The sequence below is a fragment of the Etheostoma spectabile genome, chromosome 22 (genome assembly GCF_008692095.1).
Source record: "Etheostoma spectabile isolate EspeVRDwgs_2016 chromosome 22, UIUC_Espe_1.0, whole genome shotgun sequence".
NCBI classification, from domain to species: domain Eukaryota; kingdom Metazoa; phylum Chordata; class Actinopteri; order Perciformes; family Percidae; genus Etheostoma; species Etheostoma spectabile.
The window spans coordinates 2176696-2194790 of record NC_045754.1 but is presented as its reverse complement, the minus strand read 5'-3'; the positions used below and the strand labels follow the sequence as shown (position 1 = coordinate 2194790).

Here is an 18095-nt window from a genome sequence, read left to right as displayed (position 1 = left end):
GAAAATATGATAAGTTTAGAAATCATATTACATCTATACAGCGATAGTAGTACACAGATGTCAAAACATAATAAAATATACACGCTGGTATCAGACTAGCACTTGGTATCGGCCAAATTCAGGTATTGAAATTGATATCGGGAAGCAAAACATAGTATCATACCATCTGAAAATAAGACAAAACAGGGAAATTCTGATATTCTTGCATTTCATCCTTTTTCCTCTCCTCTAGTGAACTGCATCATGTCCCAGTGGACAGCGTGGAGTGCGTGCAGCGTGTCCTGTGGTCTAGGCTCCCTGTTTCGGCAGAGGGACATACTGAGGGAAGCTCTGCCTAGTGGGGCCTGTGGTGGAGCTCAGTTCGACAGTCGATCCTGTTTCCCTAAAGCATGTCCAGGTGTGTCCTCTGAACCTGATTTCAAATAGGACGCATTATTCATAATTACCCTGTCTCTAATTTATTGGTTTCTCTCGGCCTCCTCTTGTAGTTAATGGTCACTGGTCAGAGTGGACAGAGTGGTCAGAGTGTGACACTCAGTGTGGAGGTGGTGTCAGACAGAGGAACAGAACCTGCTCTGCTCCTCCCCCCAAGAACGGTGGGCTGGACTGTAAGGGCATGACCCTGCAGAGCCAGAGCTGCAACAGCCAGCCGTGCACCAAAGACATCAGCACACAGACAGGTGGCTTGTACACTGTCAAATAGGAATTCCTGCTGTTGGTGTTTATAATACTGCCATATTGATTATTGCGTTACTGCATGATTGAGTCTGTAAACTGTCCGAACTATGTTTGTTCCCTGATTGGTTGTTCAGGCTGCGTCAACAGCATGGTGCTGGTGACTGAGGCAGACTGCCATGCTGGGAGGGTGGAGCCTTGTCCTCCTACCTGCTCACATCTTAGCTTGACCAGCAACTGCACTGCAGCATGTATACTGGGTAAGACACACAGGAGTGGATGGGGTCTGATTTTGGACCTAAGACTGTAGAGAGGTGTCCAGTGTTCAAAATTAGCATCCACTTTACTCACCTGCCAAAAAAACACAAAACACCTATTGAGTGGCTGGTAAAATTTTAACATAAACCAGCTATTTGACGGGTGGATGAAAAAGTTTATTTTGAAGCCTGGTGACATCATTGTTGTCTTTATAATGTCCTGTAGATATGAAAAATTGAGAAAATTTTTGATACGTCTCTGAGACCCAGTGTCACAGTGAATGAATAGTTTAGAGTATTTTGATTTTGACATTGTTCTGTTTGTACAGTTCAGTATCCATTATTGCACATAACACAAGACAAAATAATGCCTCTTTTATACATGAATGCTTCAAATATGCTGAAGAGAAATTATTTGTCGTTTAATTGTTGAGATTAACAAAGTCATATGTTATTAATGGATTTGGGTGTTTTGGTTTAGTTGCCAAAATCACACAGGTCCTTTGCTGTTTAAATTACATTACTTTGAGTAAGTATCAACATTTAATCATTTGCTGGAAATTTCAAGCAGGACTAAATTAATTGTTTTTTCTTTAATCTTTAAAATAAATAAAAATTGTTAATCACAAAGAAAATACGCAGGTATTTTCTTTCCTCGTACATTTAAGGAACAAAAAGTGCATTACAAGTCACAGTGAGGCAATAAAGCCCTTTGAGATTCATTTATATTCCCTGAATTGTCAGACAAAACAGGTCTGGCTCCTCAAGGTCCCATGTGACAGTTCAAGTACTGTGAATCAGATAAAGAGTTCATTAGTCCATGGTATATTAATCGATGCCTGAATGTGATTCAATGGGTTGGCATTTTTTATATGTTTTATTAATTTATATATATATATATATAGCCCATAAAGATTTTTTGTTTCTTTTTCAAAGCCACAAACTTGAAGCGTCTAGAGCGCTCATTCACTGGCAGCTGAAATGCTGATTAAGACATCAATTTTGTCTTCTCCAGGATGTCGCTGTCCTGATGGTCTGTACCTTCAGGATGGGCGATGTGTGAATGCCAGCCAATGTGTCTGTCTCTGGGACGGTCGAACACTACAGCCAGGACAGACCGTCAGCAGGGACCAGTGTACCACTTGGTGAGAAAAAGATTTAGTTTTTGCTTTTATAGCGACCCTGGTTTCATAACTGGTTATTTTTAAAATGTCAACTTACTGAAATGTAACTTTCCAAATAAATCCCTCATAACTATGCAGAATTATTTTTTCATTTTGTGTGAGTAGTCGTCATATTTATCAGTTGATAGAAAGCAATATTTGAAATCACACTCAAGTTCTTCCTAGAAATGTCCTGGACAACTGGACTGCTGCAAATTGGAATGTAAAAAAAAAATGCATATTTTTTGCCAACAGTGTTTGCAAAGATGGACAAGTCACCTGTGACTCCTCCCTTTGTGTTGCAACCTGTGATTGGTCGGCCTGGTCGTCATGGTCACCATGTGATGTAAGCTGTGGACCAGGGCTCCAGCAACGCTACAGGTGAGCCTGTTTAAATAAATAGATTTGTAAGGCAGTTGTTGGAACACTCCTTATTACACTTTCACTCACTCAACACTCATTTTCACAACAGAAGTGTGATTATTTTGAATTTTATCAATAATTCGGCACTTAATCTGACTTATTTTGTCTGTTTGCTATATTTTGTATACTCTAAATAATGTAGATGCATGCTTGCATTATACAGAATATTTTATTTAAAGTTGTCAAAAATTGGTTTGCGTATGTTTATATGAACGTAATGCTGCAACAACCTAGTTTGCCTACAAGTATCATTACTGTAAGTTTGTCTAAACGCACTTGTTATGGACTTCTGTTTTTTTTCTTCTGCTCCCACACAACCCATTACATTTGGATTAGGAATCTTTATGACTTGACTTTGTCTCTTCAGGTCTCAAGTGAACCCAGCTGGAGCAGTCAGAATCCAGCCCTGTGCAGGGGACTCTTCAGGGGTCCGGCCCTGCTCCAGTCCCTGCCTCGGTATACCAACTCACACCCCAGGGACACAACAATAACACTAATGCAGTCACTTTTAATGGTTAAACCTTTTATTCAGAAGCTTTTATTTCTTGAGCAACACTTACAGTAAAAGCCTTTCTTCAAATACTTTATGCTTGTCACTCTCAGGCCAGTATCCTTGTCTTGTAAATCAATCACACGCTTTTTTAACTACAGTATTTGATGACTCTGTCCTCCTCTTGTGCAGTTCTACCAGATGGAGTCAGGACTGAATGGACCAGCTGGTCAGAGTGCAGTAAAACATGTTTCAACCATGTAGATAATGTTGGAATCAGAAGACGATTTCGCAGCTGCAACCAGACCGTCCTGCCCTTCATCAACACACACACGGACTCTGCCTGCGATGGAGATAGTGAGGAGCAAGAGCCTTGTAACACTGTACACTGTCCAGGTATTACAGGTGTAGATGCACACACAGACACCACAACTGCCATCATGTTTCTGTTCCTTCCACTTTTCACAAATGATGTGTTAGAAAGAAGACTAGCAGCCACACTGGACATGGAAGTGCTGTAAAACGTAGTAATTTCATTTTGGTGCCCATATTATCCAATCTGTCAGTTTATACCGGCTGCAATCAGGAGCGGAGCAGTTTTACCGGCCCGCACACTGCAGTGATTGTTTTGCAGTCTTAAGCGTCCGGTGTGTTTTCGCTGTTAAAAGCAGCGAAAGCAAAAAAAAAGTTTTTTGTTGTATGTTTCCAGTGAATGGCAGCTGGTCAGCATGGTCATCTTGGTCACAGTGTTCATCAGAGTGTAACTCTGGCGTCCAAACAAGAGAGCGATTCTGCAACTCACCCACTCCACAGCATGGGGGCAGCAGATGCCCCGGGCCACAAATGCAGACAAGAGACTGCAACTCCCACCCCTGCTCAGGTAATGCATCATGTTTTTTTTTGTTTTTGTTTTTTTATGACAAGCTATGGGGGGCCATGGAATCATATGTGTGAATACTATTATATAGATATTATATAGCTATAATAGAATTGTACAGATGTTTTTGTATTGGATGCATTATATTTTTGCTTCCCATTATTTTATCCACCACATTGAATAAATGCCTGTGTGTGTATGTGCAATATTCAGCCGTCACAGGTGTGTGTCCAGAGGGCATGGTGTACATGACATCAGAAGAATGTGAGGCTCACGGGGGTGCATGTCCGCGGATATGCCTGGACATAGCCTCCACAAAGGTGCAGTGTGCCACCGCCTGTTACGACGGCTGCTACTGTGCCCTGGGCTTTTACCTGCTCAATGGCAGCTGTGTTCCCCTGGCGCAGTGTCCGTGTTACCACCAGGGGGAACTGTACCCAGCCGGTGCCACCCTGCCTGTTGATGCCTGCAATAACTGGTACTGTTTACCCTCTGACCAAAATGTATACTTGTTGTAAAGTAGTAGACAAAATTTTAGGTGTTGGAATGAACTGCATCAACTCAAATGTCACCCTTTCTTGCATGGTGTGTCTCAATCAGTACCTGCACTAATGGAGAAATGGAGTGCAGAAGAGCTCCCTGTCCTGGTAAGTGGTTTTACTAATAATGTAGTTTTGATTGTACATTGATATGTCTCCCTCTCTGTCTCTTGCAGTCTTAAAGTCTTTTCTTCTCTCCTCATTTGTCTCCCATTCTCTCTGTCTTTCTCCACCTTTTTATCCTGTGTGTGTCTCTCAGTGGACTGTGGCTGGAGCAGCTGGACCCAGTGGAGCGCTTGCAGTCGAACATGCGATGTTGGCGTGAGAAGGCGGTATCGTTCAGAAACCAATCCTCCTCCAGCTTTTGGAGGTCGCCCCTGCAAAGGAGACAGAGTTGGGATTGATACCTGCAGCATTGAACCTTGCTATAGTAAGGAGAACAGTTGCTTGGTTGCTCATGTTATTATATACTGTACACTGTCCATGTTTTGAAAAGTAAAAAAGCAGTTGCTTGTTTCTTTTTATCGCCTGTGTGCTTTCAAATAAAGTAAAAAACAAAGCACAGTATAAAATATAAAGGAAGTTAACATAGTTATGTGTCTAAAGATGTAAAGGATCCATGGAGTGCATGGTCAGAGTGCTCAGTGACGTGTGGCGGAGGTTACAGGAGTCGGACCCGCGGGCCCATCCGAATCCACGGCACCACTCATCAGTTCAGCGCCTGTAACCTACAGCCCTGTGGTACGGCAAGATCTACACATCGAACAATAATGTCAAGTTTAATATCAGAATTGTATAAGTTGCATAAGTACATTTCAAGAAGACAGCAGAATGTAGTGTACATCCTCTGTCACACAAGTATTGCATTAACTTATGTTTTTGCACAGGAAAACAGCAATAGGAATGCATAATTTATGGCAACATCAGTATTTAAAGGTTGATTTCATTGCTAGATTAATGGTTGATACTGTACATATTGTTTTGGATTCAAGTTTTTGCTAGTCAAAATATGTTATTTATGGGCATTATGGAGCTTGTGTTATATTAGTAGTGGGCAGCTTTGGATCTCCAGTTTTTTAACAAAATCAGATTAAAAACAAATAAATTTGTTTACTTTTTTATGCATTCAGATTTGTTTGTTTTTAATTGCACTGAGAAGGTTTTCATTAATCCCTGCTTGGACTGTTGCTCTGTCAGGAGGTGGCATGGTGTGTCCTCCAGGCCAGAAGTGGAAGCAGTGTGTGACGGGAGCAGTCACATGTACAGACCTCACAATGGACCTCAACAGGAACTGCACACCAGGCTGCCAGTGTCCAAATGGGACTGTCCAACAGGTGGGTAGGTTGGCTAAACACAAACGTATATACAAGAACCACGGTTATATTGTTAATGGTCCTTCATATTTACAGGATGGTGTGTGTGTGCGGGAATCTAACTGTCGCTGTGACTTAGATGAAGAAAAGTTCAAACCAGGAGATATTGTGCCCTTAAACTGCAACAACTGGTAAGGAAAACTGACGTTATCCTTCAATCTATGAGACATAATGAGTTTAACTCCACCTGAATCTGTTTCCATTCATCAGTATATAAAGAAAAGATAACATGATGATTTAACTTGTGTGTGTTTATATTTCAGTACATGTGAAGCAGGGAAACTGGTAAACTGCTCTCAGGTCAGCTGCAGTGGTAAGCAAAAATTCATTGAATTTATCTTTAATACAGGCACTGCTTTTTTTCTGTGGTTTCTTTACATTCTTGTTATAACATTGTTTAACTAGGTCATTTTTTCACGGTTTGCATAATAGTAACATTATTTGACATGCATTAAAATCCTGTTCACATTAATTTATCTATGACTTACCTTTTCTAGTTTGATGAAGTATACTCAATGTGAATAACCCTTAGGATTTAAAATGAAGCTGTTGTGATGCAAAATAGCGTGTACTGTAAAACTAATATAAACAACATGAAATTTCTCCTGCTGTTTTCTTTCACCTCATTGTTTCATGCTGTATCCTTCTTGTTCTGTACCTTCACGTACAAACACATACTCTCCAGTTGATGGCCAGTGGTCATCGTGGACTCCTTGGGGTCAGTGTTCGGTGTCATGTGGAGCAGGTCTTCAGTCTCGGTACCGGTTCTGTTCCAGCCCCCAGCGCTCTGGCAGTGGCCTGCCATGTCTGGGCCCTCGCAGAGAAGACCAAATCTGTATCTCTGCTTCATGTGACCGTGAGTTTGTATTGTGTTCATTTGTACTGACTGGTATTCTATTCATATTTAAGCAGTGTTGGGAATACAAAAGTAATGCAATTACAGTAATGTATTCCTTTTTGCTGTATTGCAGTAATATAACGCAATACTGACTTAGTTTTGCTAATGTCATAATCGTTACTATCTCAGTAATGTGAGTTACAACGCAATTTTTAAGAATTCACCAACACCTCAAAATATTCTTCACAGGAAAAAAAAAAGCCATGAGTAATATTTCCTTTTGCTGTATTTAATCGTTAAGATGACTGCAGAGACAGATACATTTCCGAGATGGATAATATTTTCAGGAATTATGACGCTGCGTTGAAGCAAGGTGCTGTCCCATCTATCTATCTATCTATCTATCTATCTATCTATCTATCTATCTATCTATCTATCTATCTATCTATCTATATATATATATATATACAGTGGTGTGAAAAAGTGTTTGCCCCCTTCCTCATTTCCTGTTCCTTTGCATGTTTGTCACACTTAAGTGTTTTGGAACATCAAACCAATTTAAACAATAGTCAAGGACAACACAAGTAAACACAAAATGCAACTTGTAAATGAAGGTGTTTATTATTAAAGGTGAAAAAAAAATCCAAACCATCATGGCCCTGTGTGAAAAAGTGATTGCCCCCCTTGTTAAAACATACTACAACTGTGGTTGTCCACACCTGAGTTCAATTTCTCTAGCCACACCCAGGCCTGATTATTGCCACACCTGTTCACAATCAAGGCATCACTTAAATAGGAGCTGCTTGACACAGTAAGGTCTACCAGAAGATCCTTAAAAGCTACACATCATGCCGAGACCCAAAGAAATTCAGGAACAATTGAGAAAGAAAGTAATTGAGATCTATCAGTCTGGAAAGGGTTATAAAGCCATTTCCAAAGCTTTGGGAATCCAGCGAACCACAGTGAGAGCCATTATCCACAAATGGCGAAGACATGGAACAGTGGTAAACCTTCCCAGGAGTGGCCGGCCGCCCAAAATTACCCCAAGAGCGCAGCGACGACTCATCCAAGAGGTCACAAAAGACCCCACAACAACGTCCAAAGAACTGCAGGCCTCACTTGCCTCAGTTAAGGTCAGCGTTCATGCCTCCACCATCAGGAAAAGACTGGGCAAAAATGGCCTGCATGGCAGAGTTCCAAGGAGAAAACCACTGCTGAGCAAAACGAACATCAAAGCTCGTCTCAATTTCTCCACAACACATCTTGATGATCCCCAAGACTTTTGGGACAACATTCTGTGGACCGATGAGACAAAAGTGGAACTCTTTGGAAGGTGTGTGTCCAAGTATATCTGGCGTAGAAGGAACACTGCATTTCATAAAAAGAACATTATACCAACAGTAAAATATGGTGGTGGTAGTGTGATGGTCTGGGGCTGTTTTGCTGCTTCAGGACCTGGAAGACTTGCCGTGATAAAAGGAACTATGAATTCTGCTGTCTACCAAGAGGTCCTGAAGGAGAATGTCCGACCATCTGTTTATGTACTCAAGCTGAAACGAACTTGGGTTCTGCAGCAGGACAATGATCCTAAACACACCAGCAAGTCCACCACCGAATGGCTGAAGAAAAACAAAATGAAGACTTTGGAGTGGCCTAGCCAAAGTCCTGACCTGAATCCTATTGAGATGTTGTGGTATGACCTTAAAAAGGCCGTTCATGCTCGAAAACCCTCTAATGTAACTGAATTAGGACAATTCTGCAAAGATGAGTGGGCCAAAATTCCTCCAGGACGCTGTAAAAGCCTCATTGCACGTTATCGCAAACGCTTGGTTGCAGTTGTTGCTGCTAAGGGTGGCCCAACCACTTATTAGGTTTAGGGGGGCAATCACTTTTTCACACAGGGCCATGATGGTTTGGATTTTTTTTCACCTTTAATAATAAACACCTTCATTTACAAATTGCATTTTGTGTTTACTTGTGTTGTCCTTGACTATTGTTTAAATTGGTTTGATGTTCTGAAACACTTAAGTGTGACAAACATGCAAAGGAACAGGAAATGAGGAAGGGGGCAAACACTTTTTCACACCACTGTGTATGTACACTCACCGGCCACTTTATTAGGTACCCCATGCTAGTAACGGGTTGGACCCCCTTTTGCCTTCAGAACTGCCTCAATTCTTCGTGGCATAGATTCAACAAGGTGCTGGAAGCATTCCTCAGGGAGTTTGGTCCATATTGACATGATGGCATCACACAGTTGCCGCAGATTTGTCGGCTGCACATCCATGATGCGAATCTCCCGTTCCACCACATCCCAAAGATGCTCTATTGGATTGAGATCTGGTGACTGTGGAGGCCATTTGAGTACAGCGAACTCATTGTCATGTTCAAGAAACCAGTCTGTGATGATTCCAGCTTTATGACATGGCGCATTATCCTGCTGAAAGTAGCCATCAGAAGTTGGGTACATTATGGTCATAAAGGGATGGACATGGTCAGCAACAATACTCAGGTAGGCTGTGGCGTTGCAACGATGCTCAATTGGTACCAAGGGGCCCAAAGAGTGCCAAGAAAATATTCCCCACACCATGACACCACCACCACCAGCCTGAACCGTTGATACAAGGCAGGATGGATCCATGCTTTCATGTTGTAGACGCCAAATTCTGACCCTACCATCCGACTGTCGCAGCAGAAATTGAGACTCATCAGACCAGGCAACGTTTTTCCAATCTTCTATTGTCCAATTTCGATGAGCTTGTGCAAATTGTAGTCTCAGTTTCCTGTTCTTAGCTGAAAGGAGTGGCACCCGATGTGGTCTTCTGCTGCTGTAGCCCATCTGCCTCAAAGTTCGACGTACTGTGCGTTCAGAGATGCTCTTCTGCCCACCTTGGTTGTAACGGGTGGTTATTTGAGTCACTGTTGCCCTTCTATCAGCTCGAACCAGTCTGGCCATTCTCCTCTGACCTCTGGCATCAACAAGGCATTTCCGCCCACAGAACTGCCGCTCACTGGATGTTTTTTCTTTTTCGGACCATTCTCTGTAAACCCTAGAGATGGTTGTGCGTGAAAATCCCAGTAGATTAGCAGTTTCTGAAATACTCAGACCAGCTCTTCTGGCACCAACAATCATGCCACGTTCAAAGTCACTCAAATCACCTTTCTTCCCCATACTGATGCTCAGTTTGAACTGCAGGAGATTCTCTTGACCATGTCTACATGCCTAAATGCACTGAGTTGCCGCCATGTGATTGGCTGCTTAGAAATTAAGTGTTAACGAGCAGTTGGACAGGTGTACCTAATAAAGTGGCCGGTGAGTGTATATATATTCTATGCATCTCATGATTATTTCAATGAAATGTACTTCAGATCACAATGGCAAATGGGAGAAAGACAAGGAAAGATTTTTGACGCAGAATGAAAGGAAGAACAAGGAAAAGGATAAGAGGAAAACACTAAATCATTGGAGGTAGGACAGAATGAAAGGAGCCAAAGAGGAGTATAGACAGATCATCCCTTAACAAAGACTGTTGGCCAGGGCTAAAACGTCCCTAAATCTACTCAAGCGCAAGATAAAAGGCAATGGCTACTTTCACCAAGATAACTCAAATGGACACGTTTCATGTTTCAACCATCCATAACCAAGAGAATTACTAACAAACTTGCACTTTCTATTCTACATTAATTAAAGTAATTTTGGCCTTTCATCATGTACTTTTCATGTGGAGGCTGCAGAGTTTCTCAGACAACTTATTATGACAACTTATATGTCTATAATTTATTTTGTAAATGTGTTTTCTGTATGTTTTCTTTTGATTTGATTAGGGAACATCCTTTTTTTGTTGTTTTTTTAAAAGATTTTTACAAGGTGACATTTTAGATTTAGATAGATACATTTTAGATACTGGAACTTGTTTAAGTTTCTCAGTTTTCTCCTGTAAAACTGTTCTTTCAATATTGAGAGGGATATAATACAAAATCAAAAAATCTAAACTTAAATACAAAAATAACAACTTGGTTGGATGGATCACTTTGTTTTTGTTCTTGCTGCCATGAAAACTTTTGCCAGTCTTTACTTGTTCATGATGACAGATACATACTGTACATCCAGTGATATGACTGATGTTGCCAGGTTTTGTAAACTACTGTCACTTCCTGGGTGATTTTATACGGAATTGACTGATAAAAAAACGTTTTTTTCCCTTTTTTTCACTACTTTATGATGTGTTTGCTCTTTCCAGGGGACGGTGGCTGGAGTCAGTGGAGTAACTGGACGGAGTGTACCAAGTCATGCGGTGGGGGGGTTCGCAGCCGGAGGAGAGAGTGTGACAGTCCCCATCCAGAGGGGGAGGGGAACTACTGTGAGGGGCGGGGAACTGACGTCATAGCCTGTAACACTGACCACTGTCCAGGTACGTTTACAGAGTGTGTAGAATGTAGATGAGGCTGTGAGGATGTGTTTTGGTCTACATCTGCAGTTTGAGTTTTGTTCACGATACAGCCGATTGTCATGTGTGTGTTTTTAGTGGCGCCATGCACTCAGGTCCCAGGTACGGTGTTCAGTAGCTGTGGTCCCTCCTGCCCTCGCTCCTGTGATGATCTGGCTGTGAGTAACACACTGATCTTGAACTCGTGTTTCCAGCCATTACCACTGGTTCAACTTTAAGTCATGCTTAGTGGATTAAAATAGTGGAGTGATCATTTTCTTTATGTCCTCCAGTACTGTGAATGGCAATGTGAGCCAGGGTGCTACTGTACAGGGGGAAAAGTCCTGTCTGCTAACGGGACAGTGTGTGTAGCGAAAGAAGACTGTCCCTGCATGGAGCTCAGCACTGGACAAAGGCTGGAACCAGGGGAGACCACTGTAGCCCCTGATGGATGTAACAACTGGTCAGAATAAAACACAGACAAAGACAACATACTGTATACCACATTTATATTTAACAGAGAAACATCCACAAAGAAGGAACAGGAAAAAAATGATGCTGGTTTTTCCTTTTTGTTTCAGCACTTGTCAGGGTGGGAGGCTCAACTGCACCAGATACACCTGTCCAGGTGAGTTAGACCAGCTGTATTTTTTAAAACAAATTGAACTTGTGCATGATCAAAAACAGCATATAAAACTTGACCTTTAACTTACTTGTGTGCAGTCTTTCTGTCTTTCACTTAAGTTAACATTCACTAACAAGAATAAAGGCATCAAACAACAATAACAAAAATATCAAAATCATGTCTTTATTTCTTTTTTCATGATTAAAAGAAAACCAGCAAAGGAAAATGATGTCTGGGGATGTTCATCAATGTAGATTTCCTTCTGTGCGTTTCCAGTGTCAGGTGGCTGGTGCGAGTGGTCAGAGTGGACTCCATGCTCCAGGACCTGTGGATCGGAGTCGGTGTCCCGCTACAGGAGCTGTGGCTGTCCTGAGCCCAAAGCTGAAGGAGCGGCCTGCTCTGGAGAACAGGAAATACACAATGGGGTCGGAGTTCAAATCCAGAGACAGCCCTGCCCTGTCATCACCTTCTGTCCTGGTAACACTAGCATTGGTTTCTAATGACAAACGCTAAGCTTAGATTATGAATCAAAACTAAGTGTATAGAATTATTTAGACACAAAAAAAAACAGTATATAATGTGACTGGAGAACAGAAAAAGGTTCCAAATCCATTAACAATTGTGCAGCGCGATTATTGTACATACCAAGTCAATGCAAACATGTGAATAGATACAAATTCACAGCGGGCGAAGCAATTGGCACTACGCAATACTTGCGTAATGTAATTAAAATTTTTCAACTTAAGCGACCAAACTTAACTGAGTTACACAATGTGAAGCAAATTTACCCAGCCGTGAACACAACAAGTCAGTCACTCCTTTAGATAGAGGTAGAAGGCTTTACTGCATGGTAACTTGATGAAGTAGCATTTTAATATCTTTCATCCTTATTTTTGTCTTGATTCCTTCGTATCTCTTCCCTTTTTATTCTTTCCTTTTTATCCTATCCTGCTTATAGTCTTTGTATCTAAATGTCTCTTTCTTTTTTTATCATCTTTTGATGTCCTTTCCGACAGGCAGTCAAATTTAACTAACCGTTATCACACATAATGTGTTATAATATAATAGACACATAATGTGTGTGTCTCTTTCTTCATTGCTGTCTTTGTTTCTTCTTCTCCCTCTCCCTCTAGTCCATGGTTCTTGGAGTCCCTGGTCAGCGTGGTCAGAGTGTGATGGGTGCGCCGGGTCGTCCATTCGCACCAGAGAGTGTAACAGCCCTCCCGCTAGGTTCGGAGGGCTGCCCTGTCTCGGAGAAAGCAGGCAGAGCCGCGGTTGCCATGACAATGTCACTGCTTGCTCAGGTCAACATTGTAAAGGATTGTATATTAATTGTGTATTTATGTTGAAAAATGTGTGCAACACTTCAAAGGAAGGGTACTGGATGAAAATGAGGATTGAAGAGAGAAATTTGAGCTCTGATGAAGATAGGGAAAGAAGTTAATAGTCCGTACAAGAAACAAGGCGTCATCCATTAGCATTTCTATATCTGTCCTTGGTGTCCAAACCTGGGAGAAAACAAGCCTGTTTTCCTTGAATTGAATGGAAAAAATAAGTCAAAAGGCCTGTTAATATGAAATGGCTGCCTGAAAGGAAAGAATGAATGAATGAACTCTGCCTGTCTTCCCATGGCCAACTCCCACACAATGAGAACAGGGGTTACTGATAAGCAGCAAGGTGACAGACTCCTGCACTGCTGCGAGGAACTAACAGGAATGTACACACAAGAACAGTAGCTACTCATTTTATCAAACTGACAAACAAAATCTTTTCCATCTTGACTGGCTAGTGTCATGTTTACTTTTATATTGTCACAAACCTTGTGTAAGCATACTCCACATACCATAAAACCCTTCACTCCACTTTTTGTGTTAATTCTCTTTAAACTCTACCTCCTCCTGCATTCTGCAGACTGTGGTGGAGGCCAAGAAGAATGGCCTTGTGGAAAGCCCTGTCCTCGCTCCTGTTCAGATCTCCATGGTGACACGGAGTGCTTGGACTCCCCTGGGTGCAGACAGACCTGTGGTTGTCCGGGTGACATGGTTCTGCAGGATGGGGTGTGTGTGGCTAGGAAGGAGTGTCGCTGCAAATACCATAACAGCTCTGCTAATGGTTAGATCCACAATTTGTTCATGTGAAAATTGCTAATGTAATGTAAAAAGTGTTTACGTTGAATTGGGAAACTGTGTCAAACTAAGCAGAGATAATTTAATCAATATGTTTTTGTCTCCGATATAGTGATGACATTCAGCGGGCTAGACTCCAGTAATGCATCATGGGCATGGCCCGGTGGATCTGATTGGCAGTTTGCAAATCCAGAAGACATCATCATCAGTGACTGCAAAAACTGGTACAGCACAGCAGTTGTGATGAATCTTTTGCTCAGAAAGAAAATCATGCATTAACAACAAAAGAATACGTAACAGATGCATTGTTGCATTTCATGTGTTGCATACGGTAACTTGGCCTACTGTGGATGTCTCGTGAGTTAAACTGGGAATCGGTGTTGTAGCGATTGTTGTAGCAACCAACGTAATAATAACTTATATGAAACCCACGGACACTTTACACAAGTGCAGGAGGACAAAGGAAAAGAAAATATTAGGGGAACTCATCAACAAACTAAAAGGAAGAAAATGTCAAGCTAAGTGGAAGGGGGACGTCATTTAATACGGGGGGCATTGTAAAGATGTTCTATGAATGAAATAGACATATTACATATCTGATGGCCAATTCAGGGACATTTTTTTATCATTTACAATCCCGTAATTGTCTTCATCTGTTGAATGCTCGACCAAGTGTGACTCAGGGTTTCACCTGTAGTCTTTCACTTTCCTTTTAGCTTTTAGTTCTTCTTTTAATTTCCTTTTTTTCTGTGATGGCCCTGCTCCAGTATCAGTCGTAACTACTGCAGATAACTTCTATTATATTTAAATATTATTAGGCCTTTATAAAGAAATCTCCTGCTACCCTTTACCTGGATTGATACAAGGACACAGGCTTATCCAGTGTGACAAAGAAATCTGTGACCCATCAGAATGTGTTACTGTAGCGCCGTCTAATCAGACCTGGGCAGAGACATTAAAGTAGCAATCTGTTTACTGTTAGTCTTGTTTGTTGTTACACAACATTTATGATCATCAGATGGAACATTGCACAGTTTCAGAAACATGTAAAAATTACATACAGTAACTTAAATGTACAAAAACAAAAATGACAATAACTTTATTTTCTTTTTTTGTGTCTTTGTCACCTTTCTCACTTTATCATATCAGTTCATGCAAGGCTGGGGTTCTGCGGTGTCAATCAGTCCCTGGTTGTTATGTTGATGGTGGCTGGAGCCAATGGGGGGCCTGGACCGAGTGCTCGCTCTCTTGTGGAGGAGGAGTCAAGCTCAGGAGACGCCAGTGTGATAACCCGTCCCCTCAGAGCAGTGGGAGAGGCTGTCTTGGAGTCGCTGAACAGCAGAAAGATTGCAACATACACATGTGCACAGGTAGCTCTGTCTGGCCAAGCTGACGTACAACTTGAGCTTTTATACGCAGACACAACTTCTCTCAGCTTTACTGAAATCTATTAGAGGAGTTCATTTCTTACATTACCCTTTGAAACATACGTTCGTTCTCTTGGAAATGTGAACAAGTCCTTGCCTACTGAATAACCATGTCACATGATTTACTGGATTACAAAATGAGATATCCAACAGTACAGTGACATATGAATAATTAAACTGCAGATTTTATTTATGTTTATGCCTAAAATGTTTTCATTTCTCTACTGAAGGGTGGAGATGTCTGTGCACTTCACTAAAATCTGAGATTCAAACATGCCCTGGGCAAGCTAGATTTAGAATGTCACAGATTCAAAAGCCAATCACTGTCAAATTTGCAAAAACACACTGTCATTGTAGCTGTGTTAACCAATGGCAATAACAAACTACCAACATTAAAAAATGCTAACTGCAACTACCCTAATAATTCGGATACATCTGCTAGTTGCCAATTTCACTGCAGATTGCTCCCTGACTCTGGGGCCCCTTCGAAGTGCTTCCACACATTGCTCTTTCGCCGGTCAAACAGCAGTGGCAGGCCGATCCAGAATTTCTCAATGGAGAAATTCAGATGTGATTTCAAAACATGTCTAGAAGGGGACTTTAAAAATTATGGAGAACTTGTTAGCTTTAATAGAGAATCTTGTCATTTCTATATTGAAAATACTAATAACAGTATGGTTAATATGATTAGAAATGATTATAAATTGATATACAGTCTTTGGAATTAAATTTGCAATGTTTATTCATGCCAATGTGTCACATTTCAGTGTGTTTTTGCTTCCAGACTCTGTGGGCCCGTGGCTCCCCTGGTCTCAGTGGTCTATATGTTCGGTCAGCTGTGGTGGAGGACAACAGAGCCGCTCGCGCCTCTGCAGCTCTCTACCTTGCAGCGGCCCCAGTCGCCAGAGCAAGACCTGCAACACCCAAGTCTGCCTCGGTGAGTCCTGGTTCCCTGTAGAGTATCTGTCTATCAAAGTTTGATTAATTGTAAGATCCAGGGTAACCTAGTAGAAAAGCTCTTATTAGCAGACTGTTTTTGAGTATCTTTAATTTGGGCCTCCATGCTGACATCATATTATTGTGCAGAAGTGGGCTGCCCTCCTGGCAGGTTGTACAGGGAGTGTGAACGAGGTGAAGGCTGTCCATTCAGCTGCGCTCAAGTCAGCGGCAGGGAGGGCTGCTACTCTGATGGCTGCGAGGAAGGCTGCCACTGCCCCCTGCACACCTACCAACACCACAGTGTCTGCCTACAGGTGGGTTCCCTTTCATCTGGGCAACTTTAGCATGCTGATATTATGCATCTAAACAACAACTACACTAAAGCTTGCAACACAAAAGAACAACAAGTTGATAGTTAAAACATTTCCAAACAATGTAAAGTGAGCATTACTGAATTGAAATACAAAGGCACTCACTGCAAATTTCCAAACAGACTTAGTGATTAAATGAATGTACCATTGAAATTGTTATCTAACATTGAAATTTGTTTTTCTCTACTTGATGTGGTTCTGTGTGTGTTTCAGGAGTGTCCATGCCTGGTGGACAAAGAGTTTCTGGCCACTCTGCAGAGTGTTTCTGTCTCGCCAGTCTCATCTCTGCTCCTCCATAACATCTCTGAGGGAGTGGAACTTCAGTCTGGAGACACACTGTTTCACGACTGCAGCACCTGGTGAGCATTAACTGTGCTACACTTCATACAGTCCCACTCTCACCACTACACACACTGCCATGTACTGCTGGACAATTAGAGGGTATCTGTAGGTTCCTACACTGTCTAAAAAAGGAGTAAATACAGTATCTCAGTTGAAGATCAAAACAAAGCGCTCGGGTTGTATATAAATTTAAAAGCACATACTATTAGGCACCACACCTCACTCTTCCTCCCCTCTGTACTGTAGCACCTGTGAATATGGCAGGTGGAACTGTTCCTTGGAGCATTGTCCAGTTGATGGTGGTCTGTCACCCTGGGGCCCCTGGAGCCCCTGCTCGCTGTCCTGTGGAGGCCTGGGACTGAAGAGTCGCTTCAAGAGCTGCACACAGCCTGCCCCGGCCCACGGAGGGAGAGACTGCCAGGGGCCGCGTCAGGAAACCACCTACTGCCAGGCCCCTGACTGCCCAGGTACAGAGGGGAGGAAGAGGTAGAGTAGGTACTCTATGTAATGGGTGTTAGGGATGATGGAGATTGACAATTTGTTACAATAACCAGCAATCACAGGTGAGGGGGATGGTACTGTGAGACAATGTCTATTTTAAATTAAATCATAAATCTAATTTAATTATAAAGGGCTGTTCTGTATCCTTCATTCGCAGCCATTGTGAATAACAGACAGGATATGCTGCCAGCTGCTTGTTTATGCACAATAGTAATGGTGGAACTTGATCTGATTTTTCATTTTTGCTTGTTGTTGGCAGTGATTGTTGGTCCTACAGAAGAACCAGTTTTACCAGGTAATTTACAGTATTTTTTGCTAAATTACTTTTCACAATTTTTTTTGTCTGTATGGTAAATGGTATTGAGATTTGTTACATCTATTGGATCCATCTTTATCCATTCATACCATCTTTTCCCACATAACAAAAACAATCATTTAAAGACTTCTCTCTGTTTCATTGTCATTCCTCCTCTATGTTCTTCAGATGAGGATGCTGGCTTCTCTTCATGGTCATTATGGAGTCCCTGCACGAAGACTTGCACTGATGCTCTCAGCCCGGCCATGAAGTCCCGTCATCGACAGTGTGTCAGACCTCCCTGCTCTGGAAGCTCTCACCAAGAGAAGGCCTGTAACCTGCCCCTGTGTTCAGGTACCACCACTCACATTATCTCTCACTGCGGCTGTCAGAGTCTATGATCCAAT

At 41.9% G+C, this 18095-nt stretch overlaps 1 protein-coding gene across 1 annotated transcript in view; it reads left to right on the top strand.

Moving 5' to 3' along the window:
* sspo (SCO-spondin) overlaps nt 1–18095 on the top strand; it is a 101452-nt gene that overhangs the window by 50893 nt on the left and 32464 nt on the right. Inside the window, exons 60-90 of the mRNA XM_032503798.1 lie at nt 233–397; nt 489–680; nt 813–935; nt 1948–2077; nt 2351–2476; nt 2886–2973; nt 3206–3404; nt 3718–3888; nt 4108–4363; nt 4486–4532; nt 4684–4854; nt 5031–5165; nt 5622–5758; nt 5834–5928; nt 6061–6110; nt 6483–6653; nt 10877–11047; nt 11162–11241; nt 11356–11525; nt 11644–11690; nt 11964–12164; nt 12821–12991; nt 13599–13799; nt 13926–14037; nt 14963–15183; nt 16025–16177; nt 16327–16493; nt 16764–16909; nt 17139–17359; nt 17653–17688; nt 17878–18042. Of these exons, the coding sequence (XP_032359689.1) occupies nt 233–397; nt 489–680; nt 813–935; nt 1948–2077; nt 2351–2476; nt 2886–2973; nt 3206–3404; nt 3718–3888; nt 4108–4363; nt 4486–4532; nt 4684–4854; nt 5031–5165; nt 5622–5758; nt 5834–5928; nt 6061–6110; nt 6483–6653; nt 10877–11047; nt 11162–11241; nt 11356–11525; nt 11644–11690; nt 11964–12164; nt 12821–12991; nt 13599–13799; nt 13926–14037; nt 14963–15183; nt 16025–16177; nt 16327–16493; nt 16764–16909; nt 17139–17359; nt 17653–17688; nt 17878–18042 (4518 nt within the window). The remainder of the gene's footprint in view (nt 1–232; nt 398–488; nt 681–812; nt 936–1947; nt 2078–2350; nt 2477–2885; nt 2974–3205; nt 3405–3717; nt 3889–4107; nt 4364–4485; nt 4533–4683; nt 4855–5030; nt 5166–5621; nt 5759–5833; nt 5929–6060; nt 6111–6482; nt 6654–10876; nt 11048–11161; nt 11242–11355; nt 11526–11643; nt 11691–11963; nt 12165–12820; nt 12992–13598; nt 13800–13925; nt 14038–14962; nt 15184–16024; nt 16178–16326; nt 16494–16763; nt 16910–17138; nt 17360–17652; nt 17689–17877; nt 18043–18095) is intronic.